We start from the raw sequence: 27,450 nt of genomic DNA on the forward strand, positions 1-27,450 counted from the left end.
CTTTGTGCTTGTATTTCCATCTGTTTTCATTTGTTTGGCATCTGGCTACAACAGTTTTCCAGAGTGTATTGTAATTGCATGCACTGATAATAAATCAAGTAGACCTAACAGACAAGAAAACCAAATGGCAGCCACAGGGAAACAAGGTAAAAACACAAGAAACACCGAATCCTCTACGCTTCAAGGCATCGCATGCAAATATATACGGGTTATCTGTTATAACTGATAGGATTCAGTTGGCTTATATCTTACCTAGTGTCTCCAGTCCAAATATATGTATTGGGATAGAAATTTTATGCCATTCGTGTTTCAAACAGCTTATGGGTCTCAACAACTGAGAAATGGTCCTAAAGAGGATTTTCAGGTGAAGACCACAGGAAGTAACACATATTTTCAAGCAAAGCTTTGGTACATGTCACTTCATTTAAAATAAATAAACTACACCAATCATTGCCAGTTACTCAAGCTGTCAGTCAAAGACAAGATCCCTAAGCAAATGTTCTGTTTTATTTGGAAAGACTCTGCATTGCGACATAGAAAGATAATAAGTGTTATGTCTTACCTTACAGTAATTATGTTAGTCTCATCTTTACATGGTGGAATTTCAATTTTGATATTTTTTTCCTTCATATGGACAGTGGCAATAACATTCACAGGTACATGAGCATTCATTTTGGTGTGTGCTTCCAGCCCTGCCTGGACCATGTGTGTGTTGATCCCCATTACAAATGTCATCTCCTTAGCCATGCTGAAAAGGTAGAATGAGGGTAAAATTATGTTCAGACAGTAAACTGCTGTTGAATTTTTATGGCCTTTGTTACTTGGGAATATAATTCTTTTACTTTATACTAAATATTTACCTTAGACTCATTTTGGATCGCAGCCTAATGTTGGCATTTAGTAACTCAGTCAATCTGAAATCAGACTTTGGAGAAGGTGTAAGCTGTGCTTGAACTATTACAAAGAAAGCAAAAAAAATGTTAAAAATGCCCCCCCAATCCTGACAAGCATGTTTGTATTGCTCAAGTCTTGAAATACATTACCATTTCCTGCCACTTTTGTGACAGAAGAGTAATAGAAGCTGGTCTCTGTCGGGAACCCAGTGCAGGTAGGCACGATACGACGGATCTCAGAGGACAGTAAAGCCTTGGTCCACTGCCTCCCTACACCACTTTGAAGGCTACTGATTATTCTCCTTATTGAAGGGTTTTTTTCGTCAGGTCCGTACCATGCCTGCAATTAGAGAGTTCAACTTGTCTAAATAAGCAGAACTTGAATATCATGATCCGTGTCATTAACCGTGCCTCAGGGGAAAGTCTGCCAGCAATGATTATAGCTAATCCTGATCAAAGCTTGACCTTATTTGCCTTGATTAATACTAAAGACAAAAACCCTCTTGAATTAAAAAGTTAAGAAAAGGGAGGGAACGTGTGAAAGAAACAGTATTTTAAAGCTTTTGATGCTTGGATGGTGGTGTTTTCAAAATGATACCTGCAATGCATTTTGGATGGCGTTTTTATCAAGTCCACCAAAGAACAACTCTTGGCCAAACATCTTCAAGTAGCCTGATGCAAAAGGTTTGTCACTGGAGAATGCCTTCCAGTCAGAGAGCTGCATGAGAAGAGGAAGAAAGTCTGATTCTTCATAACATTTGGGGAAGCAATACCTTAGAGATTTTCTTTTCCCTGAGAATTTACTGTTTTCAGGATTTCCTTGAAGTCATAGTCAGTCTCCCAGTTCCTGTCAGGAGAGTAACCTTTAGCAAACATCTCCTGCAGTCCTTCAACCGTTATTCCCACCTGTGGGAAGAAGTAAAGTGTAAATGCCAGTTGGATGATGGTCGTAGGAAGGGATGAGAGGGCAAACTGCGGGTAGATCCAATTACCTCCAAGGGATCAGCCACTCTTCCAAGGAAATGTGTCCGCAGCTGGGACATTGCCATCTTTGGAATTAAGCTGCCTGCGTTATTCAAAACCAAATATTTAGCTGCCAGTCCACTCATAAGGAGCTCTGAAGAGAAATAGGCAGTAAACCACAGCACAGTTAGTTTTTAAAGCCACAGTGCGCAGATTGTATCAATTTACTAATTGAATAATTCAACTGATACAGCATGATATGAGAAAGGCCAGAAAACCCAGCTGTAAAACTGATGTTATAAAACAGTCATAAACAGAATATTCTGCATTTTTGGACTATTAATGGGCAAAATTACAAGCCCCCTGCTCATTGCATGGTGGTTATGCTATTTTTCCAATTGCTTCTGCTATATCATTTACATCCGGTCAGATTCTGTAATGTCAGCTTATGAAATGCTTTTACGAGACGTCATTTAGGGCAACTTGACAAAGGGGATCAGAAATGAAAACAGATTTGCCATCCTTTGCTAATAGTTTAGGGAAAGTGATATAGATGTCCTATAAGGACAGATGGTGAGGTGTAGATTTGTCTCTCAAATGACTAAGAGGCAATTTAATACATCTAGTTCCAAATGCTGTAACTCCTTACATGAAATGCACTAATTGTTAAGTAATTGTTAACTATTGAGTGAACTTTGAGAAAACATAATTTATGTCTATTTATTTCTCTACTTTAGATTTATCATCTACAGATGATACAGATAATCAGTGCAGAGCACAGTCACGTATTCTTCCCGATCTTGGCACAGGTCTATACAGTCCTGTTTTCTGAGTTAAAGTAATCCCAAGGCTTCTAAGTTTCCTTAGGTTTCAAGAGGAACAAGGCTGACATGATATGTAGGCATCCCTGTCGTGCTTCCTTTCTTCCAGCCCTCCTCTCCCTTCTCTTCCTACACTAGTTGGAGGATGGGGAAGTATTTTAGGAGTCCCTATGTTAAATTTCTGCTACCCTCATGTTACACATAGGCACCATATACTGATTAAATCCCAGCACCATCAGAAATCAGCTTTGGAAATCCGGTACAGACAGGATAATGCAGAGCCCTGGAAGATCCAGACCAACAATTTCAGTACCTGTACAGACATTATTGATGAATTGTAGGAAATATATTTTCAAACATTATGAGACGGAGTGAGTCTTTGACCTCTTTCCAGAAAAGGAGTGCCTAAATTCTCATAAATCACTTAGCCAAAAGTTAAAGAAAAGATTATTGCTTCGTTCACAAATGTGGGGCATTATGAATACTCATGCCCATATTACTTCTCTAGTGCCACTCTTTGTGTTTTGAATAACATCTCACTTGTGAGTCAACACTTTCCCATTCTCTTCTGAAACCGTGCATGCAGACAGGGGTCTGGATGGTCCTTTACCCTTGTTTACTCCTCACACTAAGTTGTTTTGTATCAGCTTGCTGGGACTGATTTTGATTTCTAATTTCTCAGGACAGATTCCAACTTTTCATGTATTTGAGAAACCGTCTGTCGGAAAAACAATCCACTTAATCTACTAAATCTGTATGAACTGGCATGTCACTACGTCACTTTCACTGTTTTGCTGTATAAAGCTCCTGTGCTACCCAAAGTGCGAGGCACTATCTACCTACAACATACGTGGTCCAGGAACAGCTCCTATAATCAAAATACAGGTATGTAAGCCACACCATTGATGGCAGAGGAATCAGTGGAGAACCTTCAGCAGACAGCAAGGAGAGATGACAAAAGCTCACATTTTAATGCCGATCCTACAGAAAATAAAAAGCAAAGCGATGCCACGCTGGGACATTATTAATAAGCTGACTTGAGACTTGGAAATGTGAAGACTAGTTTTTCTCTGAATAAGCTTAGCCAAAACAGTCCTAGGTGTTATGTGGACTGGACACTAGAATGAGGCATGGTACTTTTGGTGAATTTAAGGCTCTTTTTGTGTTCCAACCCACGAAAACTGTTAGTTAAAAAACCCCATGGTACTTACTGATACTTAATAAGAAGTGTTGCTCATAACTGATTAAATGATTATACAGAATTCATTGACTTGAAAAGAGCAGGGATATTTTCCATACTTCAGGCATTACATAGCGCTAATGCTCTAAGAAAATATTTACCAGTGAAAAATCCTACTGACACAGTCAGATGATGCACTGTAGCCACCTCACTGAGAGTGTGATGGCACCTGCATATATCTGACTAAATGTCTTGCCCCAAGGAAAAGGGAAAGAAAAATTGGTGATCAAAGAAAGCATCTTTGGTACCTCTGAACATTAGTACACACATTTAATTATATGAATCTGTGCATATTGAGAGTCAGATTCTGTCAGTCCTCACATTGAGCAGAACCCAGGTCATTCCTCTGATTTCAATAGCAGTGTGTAGAGCATGAAGCACTATTTGTGGTGGCCATGTGTGACAGATTCCAGATTAGAGATAGATTCAGCTGACATTATTGCCTGTCATTAAAAATTCAGCATCTAGCACCGCAAAGATCTGTGATGCTGAGGGCACATTTTTGTTTTTAGCAAGGAAATAGGTACTGCATTACAGCCGTCACTATGGTAACTCCTCCAGAATGGACTCACTGAAACACATTTCACCTGTGGCTAGTGGTGACAAATCAAATCAGAAAGCTGGAGGTTGGATCCTCCTCCCACACCAGTGTAATAGAGGATTGACTTCATTGAGGTAACTGAGTTATCCAAGTCTAAGATTAGCATGTGTCAGAAAAAGATCTTGTTCCTTATTCTTCAGGATGAGAGGTTTAAATATTACATATGCATGGTAACCAAATTTCTGACACTGGTCTTCACCAAGAAGAAACAGCAGTTCACCGATATGCTGCATTTCCAGGCTATAGCCAGAACAAAGTAATCCGTTTCACATAGCCCTCTGCCAGCTACCCTCATGCGTACTGCATCCTTCTTTCTCACTGCGCAAAAATTCAGATAGCTTCACTTTAAAAGCAAAAATAAGAGGAGAAAATGAGTACTTAAAACTAGAAGCACATATCTGCGTATTACTCAACATTTTATCTCTCCCTGAATGCATTTTAAATGGTACAAAAGTTCACACAGTGCGTATTAGTGACTGTATTTCTTTGAGCACTCTCTGTCTCTGCCTCTGAGGCAGCAAGCATGTGTATCATATATTACTGTGGCTGTTGTGGTATGTATTGTATTTATTTTTATTATAGAGCAGATTAAATGGTCATGTTAAAAACCATGAAACAGGGGCAGGGCAACAATAAGATCTACAAAGGTCTTTCAAACTGCTCCCCCCCACCAAAAAGAAGGCAAAAGTACTTGTACACTTAGCACTGTGGACTTCAGGTGTTACAGAGTCTCTTCTTCTATTGCTTACTTTGAAAAGAATCTTTACATGTACCAGTGAATAAAAAAAGTGCTAAAAACATCCAAGTCCTCCTAGATAAACAGCATGTATAAGGAGACTGTGTTTGTAGATATAATCTCCCTAGTCTGCCAGCTACATATGCCAAATCACTGACGCTGTCATGGTCATTTACACAGAGGAGTTGCTTAAAAAATCTCTACTGAGAAAAATAACGTACATGGAAAATAGAAATAGCTACAATTTGGCCCAGCAAGCGCTGTCTTCTAATCTGGTCCTCCTGTCTCTGACTACATTTTTATGTGCAACTCCCATTGATGTAACTGGTCAGCTGCCAGATCCCATGCGTGGATCTGCTCATTCTGGTAAAGAATCCTAGTAGGAAGGTGCAAGAAAAATCTTTAGACAATAAGCCTGAGTTAGCTGCTCATGGATGCAATGAATTGTCACATCTGAACATTTTCAGAGTTTGCTGTTTCATTGGGCGCTACTGTTGGGGTGAAGAGTATTTAGCATCACATCTGAATTCAGCAAGAGTTGTAGGTGTTCAGCACCAGCAGAAATTAATCCACTTCAGCAGCAATTTAAGTCCCTTCTGTTTGTTTGGTGCTGAACAATGGTATGAAATTGTCAAGCACCACTGAGACTACGGCATTTGATACAGGAGCATGTGCTTCACCGGCTAATGAAAATGGAGGGTTAGAGCCCCACAAGCCCTCTGGTAATTTCATGCTGGCAGTGTGTAATGCAAAACACACAGGGACCTAAACACTCTCCAAATGGAGAGCCTGAGATTTTTTTTTTTCTTTCACTGAACATAGGAGAATATGGAGGAACAACATGCAGCTAACCAGTTGGCTAGGAGAATTGGGTTCTCATACTGTACAATTTTTTTCACACATTGACCTGTATATATTTCTCTACAAAATCTTCTGAATCTTACCTTTAAACATACTGAAGCGGAAAACCTTGCTGAACTGATATCCAGATCTGTCAAATTTGGGACTTAATACTCTGACAGCCATTCTGCAGGCAGAAGCCCTGAAAAAAATCAGTGAGCACATTAACACCTCAATTAGTTTGCAACAAGTTTTTCATCTATGGAAGGGATCCAGATTTTCCTTACATCACTTGAAGATCTGGAGCTGTGCTTCTACCCAGGGCCCTCAGGTGAGAGTAGATGAAACTTGCCACTTGCATGCTATGTTCCTTCAGCACAGCATCAGTTAATGTCATCAGTATTGGAAGACCTGGCTTGGTTTCAAGCAAAACCACTGCAGCTAACATTCGGACCCGAGGATCAATTTTGTGATTCAGGAAAATCTCAAGGGTAATAGCCTGGACCTGAAAATAATAGACACATTCAAATTTACAGTATGTTTGAACATTTTGCTAATAACCATTCATCACTGGTGAATGATCTCTTCATCACTAGTGCAGTAAAAATTTGTATTATTTAATTATTATGGAAACAGTGCTCCTGGTTTCATAGTCTGAGGGCTGGAAGGGGCATTATGGTAATGTCGTCTGACTTCCTACACAATCAAAGCCAAGGAACTTTGCTGGATAACTCCTATATCAGCTATATTGTCCCTTTTTGAGCTATAGCAAAATATATCTGTAGCATAACAACTCTGGGTAAAAGAGATTTCATGGATGCATCACATACCTGAGAAGTGGTTTCAGTGATCACTTATCCGTACCCATAAAAATATGCCTTATTTCTAATAATTTGATCTCCTGGAGCCCTTTCTGCTAGAATAAAACCAGTTTACTACCAGAAATCTCTGTGTCATGTAGGCAGTTTAAAACTGGAAGTTTATGCAACAAATGTAATTTCCACAGCACTGCTTGTGACCAACGTGTTTCACCCTGGCAATATTCAGTATCAAGACTAATTTTGTACTGGAACCTTTCCAGTTTCCATGAGCTGCACTGAGGCCTTTGACCCCAACTTCAAAATGGATGTGGATGTTGTAACACCGTTCTGGCAGCCCCTCTGTGCAGTCCTGTCCTGGCTGGGACAGCGTGTGTCCGTGGTCTCTAAAGAAAAGTCTGATCCAGAAAAGTTCAACAAACTTTGGAAATACCCTGATTGGTTTTATTAATTTGCGTATGTTGATTATCAAATACCGAGGTAAAAGTGGTGACAAGGATGCAGTAGCCTCTTTCTAAATGTAACTACCTTTTCAAATTAAACAATAAAAAAGACAGACCATGTATTAAGTCTGTTTAATGCAAATATGGGTGTGTAGCTAGCTGCAAACCAGGCATTAAACTGGTTTTTGAACAATGAAAAATCCGGCCACAGTCATTAACTTGCTCCAGATCAATTTTCTCCAAAGAAAATGCATAGAAAATGGGTAGTCTGGGTCACATGTGGAAAGCCGGGCCAAAGGGCAATCAGAGACGCAGCATTGCTGTCAAACACCAAACTGGCTTTTTTCTTCCTCAGCAAATACCCTAACTCCTACCCTTGCTATTCTCTCCTCCCCCTCTGCTTTTCCCCATCTAGCTCCTGCACTCTAGTAAATTGATTGTTTATTCTTTTGCTTAAAAGCACACCCTGGCACACTATTGTTTGTGGATCAATATGTGCACTCAAACTGGGAGTCGTATGCAAAAAATGAGTGCAATAGAAAAACTGATAGAGATTAGTAAGAGAATAGTTAATGAAAGCTTTTATTTTACTTTTTATATTAAGAATAGTCTTATATAAAACAAAAAATTTCAATATTAGGGAAAAAAAATCTTGAAAATGCAAGGTATCCTTTTAGAAACAGGTTGCTTTAAGGTGAAAATGATTGTAAAGTGATGTCTGTGGTGAAGGAGAGTATGCCTGTGCAACCATTGTATGTAATATCTAATCATTATCTTGTTCAAGGACAAAAGTCACATTTATTAGACGTTCTGTTTATGACTTAAACCCACACAATGTCTGTAAATTTGTAATTAGGATGCAAAACTCTAGTATCTATTTACAATAAGATCTGGTCTTGAATCACGATTAGATGTGACACTCAGTATTAAATGTCAATTCTCTGAAAATCTTGCTTTGTGGTTTTCTCGCATACCGAAGTTGAAGTAGCACTAAACACATTTTGGTCAATAACTTAGCTTTCTTTCTAATGTCCTTGGAAAATAAATGTTTGCAATGGAAATACTGATTTGTCTTCAACAACAGGGTAATGAATGTATCTTTTTAATGGGACTTTTGTTGCAGTCTGAAATACTAGAGGTTAATGTCAAAAGGAATAAGACATGCCAACTAAGGAAGGGTTAAGTATTTGAAAAAAAACATATTACAAGTATATTTGAAAAAAAGATGTGCTTTCCCCTCATCACCCATCATTGATTAGCAGACTTGTGTTGGGTTATCATACGTGCAAAGGAGGCAGCTTTGTTTCCTTACCATTTTGGGGTCTTTCATGCCTATGTTTTTCAGGGCCATCACAGCAGTTGCATGGACCTTGCGTGGCAGATCTGAGGCACTGGCTGTATACCCTGGCAAAAATTTCTTGATGTGCTTGATGCTGGCTGGATGTCCTACGTTCCCAAGGGCTTTCAAAGCTAAGGAAATTTCTTCTGTGTTAGACTTGCTCAATGCCTCTCCTGCAAAGCCGTGAAGTAGCTGAAAAAAGAAAACAAATCGGTTGAGTTCAATTCCAGCTCTTATCTATATCCCATCCCCCAGCCTATTCTGACATTTGACTTTGATAATTTCAGTTTGTTCAATTCACTGATTTGAAATATTTTCAAATTCTTTTTGTCCTCATGAATAGGACATTTTATTCATAGAACAAGCATAGCCAAGAAAGCTGCAATGAACAGCTTCTTCATCACTATGCCTTAAAGTTATCAAGTAAGATTTTTAAAGGAAAAAGTAATGGCTAGGAGCTAGTTCCCACTGCCTTTCAGGGTGAGTTGGGAACCCTGCAATAATGCTGTTTGAATATCTCTGTCTAATGGTTGAAGACAGGTGCAAAAATGCAGATACAGTTAAATTCTTCAGACCCTTAAATAAGATTCCTGAAGATATGGCTAGTGGTGGTGCCCACTAGCACCTTCAGCTGACAGCCACTTTTTATTGTTGATTAATAGCTGGCAATGTGATCATCAGGTCATTTTACAGCTTCGTCGTAAGCAACCGGATCACACATTTATGTGGCAGGATTAGAAAGAGTTGTCTGAAGGCTGAATATGAGAAAAGAACTAAATCCTAATAGAAAACTGTTTTCAATGCTAAAAAATGGCTCTAAAAATAAAGCCTGAGATGTTATAGAATAATTTCAATACAGTTCCCATGCTTTAAAATATCACATTTGAGATCCATCGATGGTGCAGAGACAGTCCAATTGGTATTACTAACTGAATGAATGGACATTTAAAATGCATTGAATAAGCCTATACAATCATTTGCTTTGGGGAAGAATTTCCATTCCCTGGCACTGGGCTTAGATTTACTTAGCTCAAGAGCATTGGTGGCAGTTGTAACACAGGAGATACATGTACGAATGTCGGCCATGCCTGTGTACTACAGGAAAAAAATCATGGCAGGCACACAATGTATTGGGAACACCTTGCTCTTACTGGGGATGGTGGACTGACCAGTGCTGAAGACTGAAAACGCCTATTTCTCTTTCCCTCTCTATCACTGGCTGGGTGGCCAACTTCTGTTGACATGCATCTCTAGAACGGGGAAATGCTATTTACTGCCTGTTTAAATTGTTTTGAGACCCACTGATTAAAAGCAGTGCAGAACAGGGAGGGTATTATTAAAAGCTTATAGTCTATGTGGATGAACTGGGCTCTGCTTCTGGCTGAGAAACGGCTGGGCTACATGACTTTTGGCAAAACCCTGGGCTTTTGTGTCACTTAGTGTATTTATAAGTATATATAAGTACCTATATTTAAAGTGTTTCAGAGCAGTGCCATGGGACTTCATTAATAATTGGCAATAAAGCACTCAGAGATACTCAGACAGAAAGTGCTATGAATTATATGCTTCTTCCTCTCACTCTCTTTCGTATGTTAATCTAAAGATAAAAATGCTGTATTTAACCAACTGGGGTTCCTTTCCCCAAAGGAAACACTGTAGTGAAGTGAAATACAGGTTTCTGAATAATGAAGAAAGAACTCAAGGCTTAATTTTTCTTTGAAACAATAAATAACAATGTGGTTACCTGGAGACATTCAGAGCAGGAGTCTGATGAAGAGCACTGTTTGTGGCACAGTGACGCGTAGCTGAGATGGCAAACCTTTCCAAGTACAGTACTTGAGCGTGGGCAATGTTTTTTCACAATGAGCTGGGGAGAAAGCAGTTGTTCGTTACCACCATTAATGACGAGCAACAATATTGAAAAATATGTTTTTGCCAAATGCAAGGCAAAACCAGGCTTTTGATATTTTTGTATTGATGGATTTATAGTTAATCAGTGGATATTACTGTATTTGAAAATGCAATTGTAAAGTAATTCCAAGTAACATCTGGAAGGCAGGTCTGTTGCTTTTATAGTGTTTCAGATTTAAATTTGCCATAGGCTGTAATCCAAAGGGAGGAAATCGCCCAGTTACGGAATAGAAAAACACACTTTCTTCAAGAAACATTCCTCATTGTTTTATTGCCTCAGCTATAGGTACAAAAATCTTGAGATACACTGTGAATGGACCTCAGTACTTTGGGCAGACAGGAATATTTCGTATAAATGTAGGAGCTGAGAGGAGGCACCAGCCCACTGCTTTGTCAAGTGGGAAGCAGAGCATTACCACACGGTAACAGCCAGGCTGTCATGGCTTTTACAGAGGGCAAAACTCTAGTCTGAGATACGTGGTCTCTACCTAAAGTAGGCAGAGATAAGTTCCTCCATCTGACACTAGAATTAGACCCTGCGGAAGAGGAAAAAATTGTAAAAATCATTAGACTTTCTCCTACACGGGCTCCACATTGGCATAATTTCCTTGATTTTGATAGATCTGCTCTGATTTATACCCATCCTGCTAGGTCAATCAGGACAAATACAGGATATAACAAATATGTATTTCTTACTCCCTAGTCTTTGTAGACGCTCAGTTAGAGATCTAATCTGATGTAACTATAAAGTACATTTGGACAAAGGGAGACTAGAAACCACTGTTTGCAGCAATAACCTCTGCCACTGAGGGGTATTTTACTCTTTCTTTCCTGTTTCATTCTGGATTCATTTTTGCCCTTTTGATTTGCATTCTCCTCCCCTTAAGACAGTCAGGAAACTCCTTTCAACCTCACTAGAGGATATAAAACCTTTATATTTTCAAAGCCTTTGCAATCGTGTCAAAGGAATAAATATGACAGATGCTAAAATCAGTAAAGAGCAATTCGAGAGTGTTTAGAGAATCCTACTGTTGCTTCCTCCATCACGTCCCGCGTTGGTGTGCTTGAGTGCAGAGCCACAAGCACCATCTGAGCCGCTTCCCAGTTGGTGAGTTCTTGTCTTTCCATTTTATGCCTCAAGAACCTGAGCGCACGGTGGCTGGCAACTGCAGGAATTATATCCAAAATGTAGCGCCTGTAATGGGAAAAGCACAGACCATTTTCCAGATCTGCATTTGAACATAGTCATTCCAGATGGTCTCCAACAGAGTTTATCAGCAGAAGAATCACCACTTGTATTGCTTGTACCTGTACGCTGGCCGACTGGAGAACTGCTTCCACACTGACTCGTAATTCTCCTCACTTGCTGCACGGAAGAGGTGCATAAGCTTGAGGGCTTTTGCTGGTGCATCGCTGGGAAGCTGTTCAGATGTGGTCTCTACTAGGTCTTGCAGGCTTTCCTCTATCTACAGGAAGATTAAAATGCATGAAGCTCACACACATTGTTTTCCACATGGACGGATTCCAATCTCCAACAAAAAGTCTGTCCAGTGGCTGAACTTTACCTGGCTTTCCACATTTTTTATTCTGAATAAGTGGACAGGAAGCTGAAGCAATTCACTGCCAAACTGGTACTGAAGTGACCCACGATTCTGGAATTCTTTTGGTGGGACCTCTGCCATGTGCTTTTGCACGTCAGTCAAAGAAAGTTTCTGCCTGGAATGGAGGAACCCAGGGACATAACATCACAAGATGCAGGGTACAAACTAAAAAGAGAACAGTGTTTCTGCCTCCCTGCGTTGCAATGCAACTACAATTGTTTCAAAAGGGCTTTGTTACTGAGGGACAAAGGTATTAACAAATAGATACATTTGGACATGATACTCAGAACCGTACTCTGAGAAGGTGTGCACTTACACAGCGGGGCTCAGATCAGAGCCATCCTTTGCCTTCCTTTGGGAATAACATGGCTTGAGAATTTAAGGAAGAAGTGGGAGGCTGTGGCCTGACAAAGATCACAGTAACTGTGTGTTGTGTTTTAAGGAGTAAATTAAGGATTAGAGAAAAATAACTGATGGGAAACTTTCTTCGAAATCATCACTTAATTTAAACCTTTAAAGAAGTTCATAAAAGCTCTTACGTGTCTGTGCCTCCTGGAAGCTTCCAAAGGAATTGAAAATTGTTAGATACAATAAGAAATGCTACAGTCTTTTTACTTGCACTATTACAATTCCCTCCCCATTTTCCTGGCAAGCTGAATGTCCTGGGGACTGCAGAAGATAAAAGATTCTCATGAAGTTTCAAATTGGATTTCCCAAACAAAAAGGGCCAGATAAATTCAGGATTAGTCTTCGGAAAAGTACTCAAGTTTTTGGAAACTTTTCAAGGAGCACCAAACCTTCATCCTTTGTTATTAAGAATAATTCCAATGAGAAATTGTATTTTTTTCCAATGAGAAAATGTCTTTGTAAACATTTTCTATCTTTGCTACATTTTCAGCTAAAGGGATGCATCCTATCCCACCAATTATGTTTAAAATAGGTCGTTTAGGACACTATAATAAAGTTAGGCATTTGTATTGAACAACTGAAAACATTCCAAAAGCAATATTGTTGTACTACACAGTATCTCAAAATCTCTGTAGAAAATTGGCGTGTTTATTTTGGAATCTCTACGATGATTTTCTGTATCATTTCTATCCACTCTTTCCATATGGATTGCAGAGAACTGCTGCAGAAAATAGCATATAACTGCTTTGCAGACAGGCCACTGGAATTTGAATAGAAATCGCTACAGAATCAGCAGAGATTTTTTTCTCTCTTGAAATTTTATACAATATTATTGAAAGGGCATTTGGGTCAGAAAGTATAACGTCAGGTACACTTGGACAGATTTAACTCCCCCTTCCTGAACATGATGAATCTATTATGTCTCATCTTCATCTTTTTGGGAAGACATATATCTGCCTAGAATAGATGGGAAAATGTTATACTCCGAAGAGAAGAGCAAATGAATACTAAAGATAGGATTAAAATGGTGAAACAGTAGTAAAACCTCTCTTGGCCTTGAAGGGTGCTGCAAGAGGCTTATGCTGAACAGTTCTGAAAACTCAGCTCCAAATGTTTTAAGTCTTTGATGTTAGATTTTTCTTTCTTTTCTTTTTTTTTACACAGAAATTGCATAGTAGAAATAACTTCTGAAGACTTGGATGACATATCCACATCTTCCCAGCTATCTTATATTTGGCCCCATCTGCTGGGCAATGCCAAAGATCTAGAGAAAATGGGGAAAAGTAAAGGCACTACCCTCTCTGGGGGCTCAATACCTGAGGGAGAACAGTAAGGAAGACAGTCTATGCAAGCTTGCAGAAGGAGAGTTTAAATCAGCAAAAGTTCATTGGCTCCAGACTAATGCTCACTCACAACAACCTATAATTTGATAAAAGCACTACAGTTGTGTCTATCTTCACCTTGATTGCATGAGATAGTAAAGCCACTTTCACCTTTACTGTTCTTTTTTTTTGGTTAGCCAAACTTAACATGTTCATCATATTAATGAAGTTAATCAGTGATTTACTGACATGAACTTTCTGATGTTGCAGTTTCAAAAACTGTATATTATACCAATAGATTCTTGCAGAAGCTAACGGAGCAATGCAAGATTACAGCAGCTGGAGTGGGACTGAGGTATATCTTCTGTACAGTGACCTTTATGCAAAAAGCCTCCCTCTTCAGTAGGGCACCTCTGTCTACAGAGTCCATCGCTAAAGCAGGTAAGTAAAAATTTTTTCAATAGATGATTTTGAAGCAGATGAAAAAATTTTCAAACACTGAAAGTTTGGAGGCTTGAGCTAAAAATGAGCAGGGGTTCAATTTCTTAGACAACCATATTCTCAGTTTGCCCCAAACTTGTTTAAGAAATATGCAAAATTTGCTGTGGAAAAGCAAATAGATTTTATATGCTTTGTGCCCAATCTTTTTGCAATAAAACCCAATTTCCTAGCAAGAAACTGTTTTGATGGGAGATTTGCAAGCAGCCCACTGTACTTAGGAAGTATATCGGAATCCAAAGTCCTATCTAGATTTCTTGTGAACTAGTCTCCAGGGTCTCTTACTGCATTATTATTTTCCAGGGAACTCTCTTTCAGTGAGTAACTGTCTTTCAAAGTATTTTACTGCAAATATATTAGTTCACAATTTTTCAGATGGAATTACATTTGTTTTGGCTTTTATGACATAAATCAAATATCCCTGAGAAATAATATAGTCAAATCCTGCCAAGTTTAGCTAACAAAATTTGGATAGTGATGTGCATGTTTCAGATTTACAACTAACAGTGAAGGTTGTTTTTATGAACTGTGTGGGATTTTATGTAATTAAATACTGGCAAACAATAGGCTGTGGAAGGAAAGGATTTATTTCAGTTATGGAGTTTGACCAGATTACTGAGATGCTGAGTTAGTTGCTGAATTAAAGGCATACATACAGTACCTTGCTTCTACTATAGCATTTCCTCCTGTTATCTCATTGAAGGGTGCAAACTGGTGGATTTCCTCAACATCAGCTTGTGTAATTACAGCTTCATTACGTGTATATTTAATTTTGTAATTGTAAGTAGCAGTTGCCTGGGAATTCTTGTTTCTCTTTATAATATAAAAAAGCAAAGAAACAAAGAAAATAGAAAGTCATTGAACTTCTAAATTCTGTGACTAGAAGCTATTACCTCACCCACTTCAACCCACTTATTTTCCAGGGCTGTTTTGTTCATTGTCCATATGAGTGCTTTAGGTGAATTCTGCATGCACACTTCCATGGGAGAGATCAGGCACGCTGCCTGGCTCCATTACTTTTACTGCTAAGAAGTGTTAGCTGGTTTTTCCCTTTCCCAAATATAAGTAATTGGTTATTCCCTCGAGAAGGAGACAGAGTTTCTGAGGACAGCAGCAGTATAAGCCACACGATTTCTTATATCAAAGACAGGATTATAGTAAAATGCAGCAGTACCTATTAGCAAGTCCTATTTGGACCTCTGTAAGGCCTTTGACATGGTCCCCCACAACATCCTTCTCTCTAAACTGGAGGGGTATGGATTTGATGGGTGGACTGTCTGGTGGGTGAGGAATGGGTTAGATGGTCGCATCCAGAGGGTAGTGGTCAATGGCTCAATGTCCAGATGGAGATTGGTGATGAGTGGCATCCCGCAGGGGTCCGTATTGGGACGGGTACTGTTTAATATCTTCATCAATGACAGAGACAGTGGGATCGAGGGCACCCTCAGCAAGTTTGCAGATGACACCAAGCTGAGTGGTGCGGTCGACACGCCAGAGGGACGGGATGCCATCCAGAGGGACCTGGACAAGCTCGAGAAGTCAGCCTGTGTGAACCTCCTGAGGTTCAACAAGGCCAAGTGCAAGGTCCTGCACCCGGGTCGGGGCAACCCCCGGTATCAATACAGGCTGGGGGATGAAGGGATTGAGAGCAACCCTGCCGAGAAGGACTTGGGGGTACTGGTGGATGAGAAGCTGGACATGAGCCAGCAATGTGCGCTCGCAGCCCAGAAGGCCAATCGTATCCTGGGCTGCATCAAAAGAAGCGTGGCCAGCAGGTCGAGGGAGGGGATTCTGCCCCTCTACTCTGCTCTGCTGTGGTGAGACCCCACCGGGAGTACTGCGTCCAGCTCTGGAGCCCTCAGCATAAGAAAGACACGGACCTGTTGGAGCGGGTCCAGAGGAGGGCCACGAAAATGATCAGGGGGATGGAGCACCTCTCCTATGAAGAAAGGCTGAGAGAATTGGGGTTGTTCAGCCTGGAGAAGAGAAGGCTTTGGGGAGACCTCATTGCAGCCTATCAGTACTTCAAGGGGGCTTATAAAAAAGATGGTGGCAAACTTTTTAGCAGGGCCTGTTGCAACAGGACAAGGGGGAATGGCTTTAAACTAAAGGAGGGTAGATTTAGACGAGGTATAAGGAAGAAATTTTTTACACTGAGGGTGGTGAAACACTGGCACAGGTTGCCCAGAGAGGTGGTGGATGCCCCATCCCTGGAAACATTCCAGGTCCGGTTGGACGGGGCTCTGAGCAACCTGATGTAGTTGAAGATGTCCCTGCCCACGGCAGGGGGGTTGGACTAGATGACCTTTAGAGGTCCCTTCCAACCCAAACTATTCTATGATTCTATGATTCTATGATTCTGTCTTGAATAGCATAAACTGGACATCGTGACTATCTTTTTTACTCAACAGAGTAGGTGAATTAAGTCATGCTGATAATTGGTGGTTTTCAAGCCAGCTAGTTTAACCTAGTTGAAGTATGTCTGCAGCACAGACCTCTGCTGCTCTGTGGATCTGATTTTCATACAGAAAGAAAATGTTGGTAATTACACAGAGAAGATCTGATTCTTCTCTCATTTTAAGTGTAACAAAGCAAGAGCTAATGTGGATGCCAGATGGCTCCCTGAATATGAATATAAAATGCATATACATAATACTACTCTAATTTACCTGCTGGCAGGTCCGGCATGGCTGAGTGTATGCTGAACCTGTGACCATTTGAACTTTCTCTTCACAACTGTTCAGGTCCTTGGATTTGGTCACATAGACTAAGTTTGCTCTCTTGTTTTCCTGGATTGCATATGTTGTGTTGCAAATACCTCCGATCCCAGCCTGGCAAAAATGAGAATGTGATCAGAGAAGTTCACCCCTATGCAAAGCTTCGTCAATTCCCCACATGGGCTATCATGTTTAATTCTGTATTTTCAAAATTCCTGATAGAAATGAATGCTTTTTTATTTATAGTACTCTCCAGAAGCAAAATCGGGATGATCGTTACTTTCATCTCTTTTTTACATGTACAGGTTTCCAGTAAGCCAAACCAGAGTTTCACTGAGAGAACTAAAATTCTCAAAAGTTTCACTGAGACAAGATTTGGAGCCTCAGAAAAGGTGAGTAACAATTTCCAGTTGGAGCTGTTGATTATGAAATACGATTTAAGGACTATTAATAAAAAGTGCCAAAATAATTTGATCAATCAGAATAAAATCTCAACAGCAAAGTATTTTAAGGTTGCAGATGACATTCTGCCCTTAAAAATTGCTTTTATAGACAGCTTACAAATGCCTATGGAACAGGCCTTGCAATCTCAGATGATCTGTCACAATATGAACAGCAATAATTAAAAAGAATTTCAGGATAGCAGAGTTTTGATTATGGGTTTTCCTGAGTTTGCAGTTTTAGCTCATATCTTCAATAATATTTCAAGCATATATATTTATAAGATCTCTTAAATCTCTTCAGTCAGTGAGGAGATTTTTGGAGAGGAAAATATTTGATTGCATTTTAGGAAGAAGTGTTATTTTCATGATTTTTTTTATTGTTATTGATAGCATAGCCACTCCAGAGAGCAGCTCGGGGCTATGTCAGAACAGCAAAATGATCATGTGGTGGTTGGGAGGCAAGACATACCCACTTCATCTTTAGCTTAACAATATTCCTGAAGACACTGTGGCTTCAGAAAGGGCTAAAAATAAGAATTGCCTAAGCTTTCTGAAAGACTTGTACTCTGCAAATACAGGTGTGGGGCTCCTCTGCAGACTGCAAGGTGTGGTAGAGACATCTAGACTTTAAATGGGAATGTCCACCGGGCTCAGTGGGATGAAGTAGCCTCCTGCCTAGCTGGACAGTCTAACTGTGTGCAGTTCACGGCTAGCTCAGATACCATTACCCTACACACTGCAGGATGTGATGTAGACTTTCCCAGGTGAGTCCTTTAAACCTCTCTGCAGCTCAGATTTTGGGACTAATAACACTTATCTTCCTCTACAGATTGACTTGAGATTGTCAAGCAAGGGTGCCAATGTTCATTAATCATGTGCTGTCTGAGAAAAGCAAAGAAAACTTGGAAACAGTTCTAGGAGGTGAAGTCACGTATGCTGCTCAGCAGCGACAGTAGGACATATTGCTAACTGAATTAGAAAGAATGAAGATGTAGAACTAGATATGAGAAAACACCACCCAGGTTTTTATGTGCAACAAGCAGTGTGAAAATATTAAATCATGTAGTTCCTTCCCCAGAAACAACTCTACTTACATAAAAATAAATTTTTAAAAAATTAAAGTTACTCCGGTCTGCATTTTCAATAAAAATAACATGAAAGTATAATAATTTCAAGGTTTTTGCTGATCTCTGAATTGAATGTAGTCTAATCAATGTAAATATGGTTTCACAAAAACTAAACAGATTGCAATTTCTGCGGTGAATAGTAATATCAGATGATTTACCTTGACTAAGATATTAAAACCTGAAAAACAGTGGAAATTCCAATAGAGCATCAACTGCAACTGTCAAAGCTATTACAGTAATGTCATGGCATATATACTGTTTTCCTCCTAAAAGAGGAGATAGAAGAGATTAAAGTATATATGATTGGTAAAAAAGTCAAATTACTGTTATTTTAGCTTTAACCTTGTGCTGTATGTTTAAGCTTGTTTTTATACAGTATTCAAATTTTATGTAGGCTTCAGCTTTCACAGGAGTTTACTTTCTCTAGAATCAGAAGCCAGATTTTCTAAGGGTCTAATACTGCAAATGCATTTTCTGAAATACTTTGATCAGCCAGATTAAAAATCTGCTATTCTGCTGTCCTGTTCAGCTACTGCTCCATCAAATGTTGTCCCATAAGAACAACTTGATCATAATTTCCCAAGCTTAGGTGTTTCTTGTTAGCGAAGTCTATGCCAAGGATGAATTCAGAAAATGCAGCAGAAGAACCTGAAGAGAAGGCTTATTTACTTACAAAGTGACCACAATGCCCAAAAAGCTCACCTCCTGTAAGCTGTATGAATGCTGCATCTTCTTTATACTTAGCTCCAGCGCATTCAGAATCCCTCTGTAGATGTTCAGACCATCATCCGAGACAGAATCAGGAGCCATAAGGTTTCCAACATGGCCATTGCTATACTCAAACTTGATGGGATTACTAAGTTGCCCGGTTAGTACCTGGGTTAGTTTGAGTGATCGAGAGAATGAGCTTGTAGGCCAGACACCATTGTACTCTGCTGCTTCGATTGAGTGAATCTAGAACAAGGGGGAATATAATTCCTCTTTAATTTTTTCAGTTAACTTTTTTCAATGCACATAAGCATCTAGAGCTTTACTCACGTCAAAAATACACTTTTAAATAACACAAAGCCTCTGCAAAGTGAAAACTTAAAAGTTGTCATTTAACATAGCTAGTATCGATATACATATTTCCATATATAAAAGGAAAGGGTAATGCAAATGACTGTGATATTTCCACAGTCACTGCACTCTGTTCTGTTTCATAGATAATCCATGTTGTCAAAGGTTGACTTGTATGAAGAAATGAGCCAGAGAAGAGCCGCATGAAGCAGGTTGCTACCCAAAAGTAGTATGGAAGATCTGCAGGAAAATGCAGGAGAAAGTTAGTGTTGCATAAAGCATCATTAACTCCTGTTGTGAACTCTGTCGTCTCCCTCGCTGGGGTCACAGAGCACAGACAGCAGTCAGAAACTAATAACAACATGGGTGCTGGGCCAGCCAGATAGTCGTAATTAGTTTGAGCAGTGGAGAGCAGATTACAAAAATTGTCCTTCCCTACACGTTTTGCTGCAGAGCCGAAGGCTCAGGCACTGCCCCCAACCCCGCTCTGCACCTCCCACTCCAGCCTCAACCTGGGGCACATCCAAGCAAGTAGAAAGTTGTGCTAACCTGTGCATAACTCGAATGATTTCTACCCCATGGGAATGGGGCATGTTTAGCTTAGTTTTTCAGAGGACCCTTCCCTTCTATATATTTTGACAATTTAAAGAGATTTTTCTCTGTCACCTCAGGCTGGCGATGTGATGCAAGACACGGATTAATTTCTCAAAAAGCCACACAAACTAAATCCTCATACAGCAAATCGCTGGAGACTGCACTTTCATATTTATTTTTGTTATTGTTGGTGGAGATCACTGCCAACCCCAGTAACTGAAGCTTACAGAGGAGGCTGTTACGGAGCAAATCCCTCATGCTGCCTCTTGGACATGCTTCTGGCATATTGCATACGGGCAGGTTTGGGACTGCTCTGCAGGGTCAGGGCGAAGAAGTTTTCCCCAGCCCTTGGGGCCCAGTCAGGACTTACGCTGTCTGCTAGGTTTTGAACACAGCTGGCAATTCTTACTTGTGGGTTTGCGATGAAAAAATCGTCAGCTGGAAACCGCCCAGGGAACACAGCTTTTTGCTTGGGCTGAATGCAAACTAGTAGGCTACAGATGAAAAATTAATTCCCTGAACCATCCCTCCGAACTGTCTAATTTAAATGTAACAGCAGCAAAATAAACTTCTCCCAGAGCAGAATAGAATAAATGTATCGTTACCTTTCATTTAGAACTTGCCCCAAAATCTCGTGATTTTTTTTTTCTTTTCTCTTCTTTTTCTTGCCTGAAATTCTTTCTGTATTTATTTTTTAAACAGAAAGTTTTTTCCAAATGCATGAGGGCAGGTGGAGTGGTGTTGGAAGGTTTTAGGGAACAGGAGTCAATTTTTGGTGGAGACTTACCCTGACACACCAAGAGCTGTTTTGGCAGGAATGGGGGAGGATGTGGGGCGAAGACAAGACTGCTTCCACCTCCTCTCTGCCAGGGAAGCCTTCTACTCACCAGTACAGATGTGTGGCTCTTATCTCCTTGCTTTTTTGCAAAAAACCCCAGCCATTTGCAGAGGTCATGGAAAAGCAATGTTTCCTGTCTAGATCTATTATAATTTGAACTTATAAAAATACCTAGTAACAGAAGGCTAACTCAGGCTGGAAGGCTACAGCATTTACAAGCATTTATCAGACAGTCACCAGTCTTTTTCATCTGCAGTTTTCAATTTGCCAAATAAAAGCTTTTAAAAAGATCATTTTTCTTCCACATATACACAAGACTAAGTGGAGTTGGTGTAAAGCAATTGAGGAGTGCGTTTCAATACATTCATTAGAAGCATGTATAGGCTTCTGTTAAAGGCAAAAGTGTTTTTCACATAATCAGAACTCTTAGTAATTACTCAGCATGCAGTAAAAATATACAACTGAGGATGACAAAGAATGTCATTTGGGACCCTGTAGAAAAAGAAGCCACCAGATGACATTAATTATGCTAAATATTGAATCACATCCAGCTACTGTCACATGTTTTATTGACTTTCGTTTGCTGGTTACAAAATCAGTTGATTAAATAATCCTAGGTTGTATAGTTTGGAACAATTGGATTGATCCAGTAATAAATTATTGTGCATTTCAAATTACATTCCATTGTCTCCCTGACCACAAAGCAGAAGAAATCCTTCAAGCCCAAGGTTGGCTTGAGCTGAGAATTACCTGGCAAAGTGCAAATAGAATTTAGGGCACTGCATAAAAAAATAATAGTGTTAGTCATATTCTCCCTGAGTAAGCACAACACATGATGACACGTAATTACTTCCCAAAAGCTTAAAAAAGAATTTTACCTTTTAAATTGAATACATTTTCTTACCCTAATAAGACAAAGTTTTGGCCCAATACCACTAATTTCCACTTTACTTTTTATTCTTATTCCAGCTCTTGCAAGTCCTTTCTCTGGAAGTCCACTGAGAAGCATGCTTTCATAATTAAACGTATAAACCTTGTTTTCACTGAAATCGGGTTCTGCAAAGAAATAGTTCCCATAAAACATTATAGAGACTGTACAGAACATATTAAAGTACCTTTATTAGAATGTATGGAACAAAAAAGATGAATTTGTTCATTTTTGCATTGCACCTGAACAAAATTAGCTGTTGTAAAATTATATTAAACATTGATACACTTTTCAGATTCTATTTTGAATTTCACTCATTATAATTATGTTAGCTGATAGGAAAATTACTTACGATAATTAAGATGCTGGCTCCCTGAAAGAGAAGGAAAAAAAAAAGAGAAATGAAATGACAAAGCAAAAAAAACCCTAAAATGTTAATGTATTTTAGTATGAAAGGCTATATCTCATCTTGTACATATGGCATAACTCTTTCTAATTAACTTTACTTCTAGTTCAGCACATAGCCAAAAGCCTTTTTTCCCTAAACAACAAAAAAATTGTCATAAAATAATTTTTTCTATAAAATGTTACAGTTCATGTTTGTAAGTGAACTATACTTAGATTCGGAAACCTTTTCCTGAATCTATTATTTTAAATTCGTCAAAGCAGATAAGTTACTTACCCACCAGGGTTAAAACCAGGGCTAATATCAAGCCCCTCATGATGGGGATAAAGTAAAGGTGAACATGCTGGGTTCTCTTTTATAAAGGTATGTGCTATCACATGTTTCTTTTGGCATGTTGGTTTGACAAATAAGCGCATTTTAGAATGTGTATTGATCAATCAAAAAATAAACATTTCTGAGGTCATGAATGCTGACAACTTCAAATCACCTCATGATTTCAACTAACTTACTTTCTATGTGCAATAGAGATTTCATTTGCTATTTTTTCCCCCAATTTCTCCACATTGTAGCTATATAGTAAAACAATAATTAAAATTTAAAATTAAATAAAAATAGTTCCTCAATCATAACTGAAATAATTTAGCTTTTCTCCAATCATGTCTTCAATCTCCTGATAATTTGCTCTTGCTAAGGGTCACAGCTTTGGAGACACACCTTGCTCTGTCACATTGAAACTCTACTTTTAGAGGAGAGTTTATGATTGATTTCATAGATTAGAATTGAGATACCTTAGAGCTCATAGACGTGCAATGAGAAACTGTCTTTCCATGGTATCTAACATGGCTGTCTTTCCAAGCATATCTTGTTACCGACACCTGGGAAGACAAATCTTGTCAGTATGACGTTCATATTAGCTTCTGGCTAGTGGTCAAAGTTTATACGATGAAAACAGGAGGGAAATGAATGTCTTTGTTTACGAGAAGAACCTAAGAAAAAACGAGTTACATTTCCAGAAGGACCTCAGTGAGCTGGGAGTGTTGGGTCCTTCTCAGTGGGTTCTCATGGGGCTCCGGCTGTTGCCACTTTGGGGAAAATATATCCAGAATTTCCCACTTGTAGTAAAAACATTTAGACCAATCCTTAGCAAAACTAAGTCAGGAGGGAGTTTGTTCCCTAACCTCAGTTATACATATGTTTTGCAAGTGTTTAACATTTACTTTGAATTTAAGCTTGTCTTTTGGTCAAATGGTAAATTAAATATCCCGTAAAAAACCCACCTGGGTACAAGGGTTACTGAGGGGGCAGGAAGGAGAGCTCAGGAATGTATATCTGGTGTTTCCTTGAGGCTGTGAAAGGTACAACATACTTGCAAGTAATGCACATAGTCAGGCAGCTAGACTCTACACTCCAGGAGGAGAACAAGGTTTTCTTGGCTGTTGCTATTCATCAGGGAGGAGAAGGGCGAAACCTGAGCACGGGTCCTGAGGCCTCCACCATCAGGCCTGAGAATATGTTTACTGCAGGCCCCACCAAACAGTCCCTTTACACGATTACTTCATTTACTTGGAGCGATGCCACCTGACTGAGGTATAATGAAGTTTATTATCGCGGTGCCAGTGCACCTGAGCTGGAGTCAGGGATGCAGCCGCCCGGGGCGCGCTCGGCGGCGGCTCGGCCCCTCCGCTCTGCCACTGCTCCCTGCAGCCGCGCTGGCTGGACGAACAGGGGAAAGCCAGAAGTCAAACGAGGGCTGTCTCGTTTGGGCACCTTCGCTACCGGTACCTCCAGAAATCTCGAGAATTTTAACATCGCAGCTTGCTTTCATGAAGGGAAAGATACGCAACTGGATGAGTAGTCAGATCTTCCTTCAAATGAAATGTGTGTCTAGTAAAATATTTACAAATATATGTTAGAGATATGAACCGTTACAAGAGATTAATAATTGGGTATTAGTTCACTGTGGATTCAGATGGCGAAAAATTAAGTGCACATGGATTTTCCCTGATGTTTTCTTCTAGGGTGCTAACTAATGTGTGAGATATGACAAGATGCACCACGTTTGCGGGCCCTGTGAAATCCAGCAGCATACCTTGGCTGGCACATATGCACTGTCAAATGTAGTTAGAAATGCCTTACAGTCACATTTTCTGCAGCCAGAATGGAAGCAAACGCACAGCAGCAGTGTAATACTGTAAGCGGTAACATGCGAAACTCTCCTGCTTCGGTCACCCTGCTTTTATGGCACTGCTCATCAGTGCCACAGCTTGATCTCTGCAGTAATATGGGCTGTCGTGCTCAACTAGCCACAGGACAGAATATATAAGAATATATATATATCGTATACAGAACTATATAAGCGAGACTATTGATTTAAACATTGTTATTAACAGCATATTGAAATAATCTCTAAGGGACACATACATATTAAAATGGAGCTATAACATTTTTCAAGCTTAATAAAAGGCTTTATAATTAAGGTGTAACATGAATAGATTTGTGCTAACTGGGTAGAGAAAATACTGCATTTCTTTTTTTAATGGGGAACACTGAGTCTAAGCTTGCAATAAGAATGTAGACAGCTGATTGCTAAACAGTTAGCTAAAATAATTAAGAGTGTGCAGGCTGCTGTGTTCTCTTCATCTGCGGCATGTCCTCTCTCTTTTCAATAGCTCCTCTCTACCCAGGCTTGTCTTGGGGTGAGGAGAAAGTGATCTCAGAATTGTTGTACCCATTATTACTTTAAAGGGACAAACTAATAAATTCACTAAGTGGAGAGGAGACACAGCTAGACTTTGAGGGTCACAGCACTGGGCTCTAATCCCTTCTCCTTTCAGCTAGCTCTGAGGGAATAAACAGGCAATCTAGCACTTTAAGGAAACGGATAAAAGGAGGAAAGGTGAGAGCCACGCTTTTTAAAGCCGATACGATTTTTCTTAAACATTCGACATGTCATGTTAGTGAGCAAGAAAATGCATGAAAAATAAATAAAATGCAATTAAACAGGCCCTCCACAAACAACTTCCAAGTGCCTAATTTGGTTGCAGAGGAAGGAACTTTAATGTGGGCATGGGCTTTATACACAAGCAGTATCTTTTTCTTTTTTCCCTTTTTTTAGCCATAAACAATGAAGAAAAGGAATTCTTAAAAAGCAATGGGAAATATCTTGAGATTTTTTTTTCTTAAGGAAGAAAATTTATGGTGTCGAGTGTTACAGAAAGCATGACGGCTGTATAAGAGGTGCAATAAGATGAGGTAGACTGCTTTGAATTTACAGGGCGCTTGCACCATAAATGAAACATGAATACAGCCTAATTAACCTGATTAGAGCTATTGCTTCTACACTGCAATTGTCTTTACATAACACATTCTGCTTGAGTAACAGAGTCTTATTATCTGCTGTTGTACTGCCGCCGATAGCTCTGCGCTCTCCTTGTTCTGTATTCATACTGCTGAATTATGGTGCAGTGATGCCATTTCCATCCTGCTAATATATAGCCTAACGACAAAGCAGGGATTAGCAAAACAGCTCCCAAGCAACCACAGCAGGTTAAAATAGATATAATCAGTTGGCTAAGCTAAGTGATTTTTAGCCTTCAGTTTTCCTCATTTCTAAAGATGAAGAAACCTTACTTAAAAAATTAAAAAAAATATTCACACCTATTTCATATTTAACATTCACTCCTTGAATTTTTTTTTCCAAAATATTCAGCATTTGCTATTGTAGCATAGCCTCCAAGATAATGTTTGATATTCTCTCCAGAGACTCTGGACATTGTCTAATGAATAAGAATGTGTTCTGGGTTGGGCTAAATTGCCATATGCTGATTCTAGTACATTCACAAAGGGATTTTGTTACATTAGCTTGCTTTAAAAGGTGCTTTTTGTTTTTTTGACTTCCATTCCTTTTACTAGAAAGAAACCAACAGGCCCAATTCCCTGCTGTTATGCCAGTTTGACGCTGGCACGCCACCAATGAAGTGATAACTGTGGGAATTGGATACAAGGTTTGCAAAATGAAAGAGGCAGAAATGCTATTTATATTTTGTCTAGCTTTTGGAGTATGCATGGTTTGAAAGATGCTGTCGGTCTAGATTTATAGAATAGCTGTAGAGTGTTGTTTTGATAAATTTGTTTTTTGTTAATGTATGCTGTTAAGCCAAAGCCACATCTTTGTGCATTTCAAGTGAAGTAGTCAGTGGGACTGTTCCTGACGCCTAGCATGGATTTGCCTGTAATTTCCAGAGAAAAGAATGAAATTAAGAAAAAGAGAGGAAGAGTGTGGAATCCAGCTCTGACATTCTCAATCTGAAAACATCGTTTTGATACAACTTAGCTTTACTAAGATGTTCAAAGGGTTTTATTTTCATTCAAATATGGAAAACACATTCTGAAACCTAACAGTCCACTGTCGTCGCTATCATCATTGGCTCATCAGCCAACATACTGATTAAGTGGCTTCAGGATGTTCCCCCCTTTCAGTATATACTATTTCCCAAGTCATTCAGTAGGGTTAAATGTTAGACAGCTTGCCATCTGAGATTTGAGTCATGTCATATTTGAGGACTGGTGTTTGTTATGTAGTTCTATTGCACTAGAAGATAACTTCTCCAAGTTTATCTTAACCCTAACTTAGACTTCATGGTCACAGCATGATTAGCTGCTGTGGCATTGGTACTGACGGGAAATCAGGTAGCCCTGAAACTTAGCCTTGTCATGTCTCCACCTCAGTCACTTTGGCGATGAAATGGTGGCTGCACATATAGGACACCGGGGAGCTCTGTGCGCTGCATTAAACATTGTTCGACTATAGGCTGAGGTACTGCTTGTAATTGCATGCTTGGTTAGAGCTATCATGGCTAGTAACTTATCCAGAGGGAAAAATACTTGTGTAATGTTTATTCCAA

The 27,450-nt window shown here is 39.5% G+C and overlaps 1 protein-coding gene across 1 annotated transcript in view; it reads right to left on the reverse strand.

The window, feature by feature from the left end:
• Positions 1-22,862, reverse strand: part of LOC143160519 (vitellogenin-1-like) — a 44,596-nt gene extending 21,734 nt beyond the window's left edge. Inside the window, exons 1-19 of the mRNA XM_076338255.1 lie at positions 22,823-22,862; positions 22,493-22,513; positions 22,117-22,268; positions 19,424-19,675; positions 17,104-17,265; positions 15,096-15,247; positions 12,171-12,321; positions 11,914-12,071; positions 11,635-11,800; positions 10,439-10,561; positions 8,668-8,886; positions 6,382-6,599; positions 6,199-6,296; positions 1,886-2,010; positions 1,698-1,799; positions 1,492-1,611; positions 1,044-1,233; positions 861-954; positions 563-748 (exon numbers count right to left, since the gene is read on the reverse strand). Of these exons, the coding sequence (XP_076194370.1) occupies positions 563-748; positions 861-954; positions 1,044-1,233; positions 1,492-1,611; positions 1,698-1,799; positions 1,886-2,010; positions 6,199-6,296; positions 6,382-6,599; positions 8,668-8,886; positions 10,439-10,561; positions 11,635-11,800; positions 11,914-12,071; positions 12,171-12,321; positions 15,096-15,247; positions 17,104-17,265; positions 19,424-19,675; positions 22,117-22,268; positions 22,493-22,513; positions 22,823-22,862 (2,729 nt within the window). The remainder of the gene's footprint in view (positions 1-562; positions 749-860; positions 955-1,043; positions 1,234-1,491; positions 1,612-1,697; positions 1,800-1,885; positions 2,011-6,198; positions 6,297-6,381; positions 6,600-8,667; positions 8,887-10,438; positions 10,562-11,634; positions 11,801-11,913; positions 12,072-12,170; positions 12,322-15,095; positions 15,248-17,103; positions 17,266-19,423; positions 19,676-22,116; positions 22,269-22,492; positions 22,514-22,822) is intronic.
• Between the last annotated feature and the right edge of the window lie 4,588 nt (positions 22,863-27,450).

The sequence above is a fragment of the Aptenodytes patagonicus genome, chromosome 5 (assembly GCF_965638725.1).
Source record: "Aptenodytes patagonicus chromosome 5, bAptPat1.pri.cur, whole genome shotgun sequence".
Taxonomy (NCBI): domain Eukaryota; kingdom Metazoa; phylum Chordata; class Aves; order Sphenisciformes; family Spheniscidae; genus Aptenodytes; species Aptenodytes patagonicus.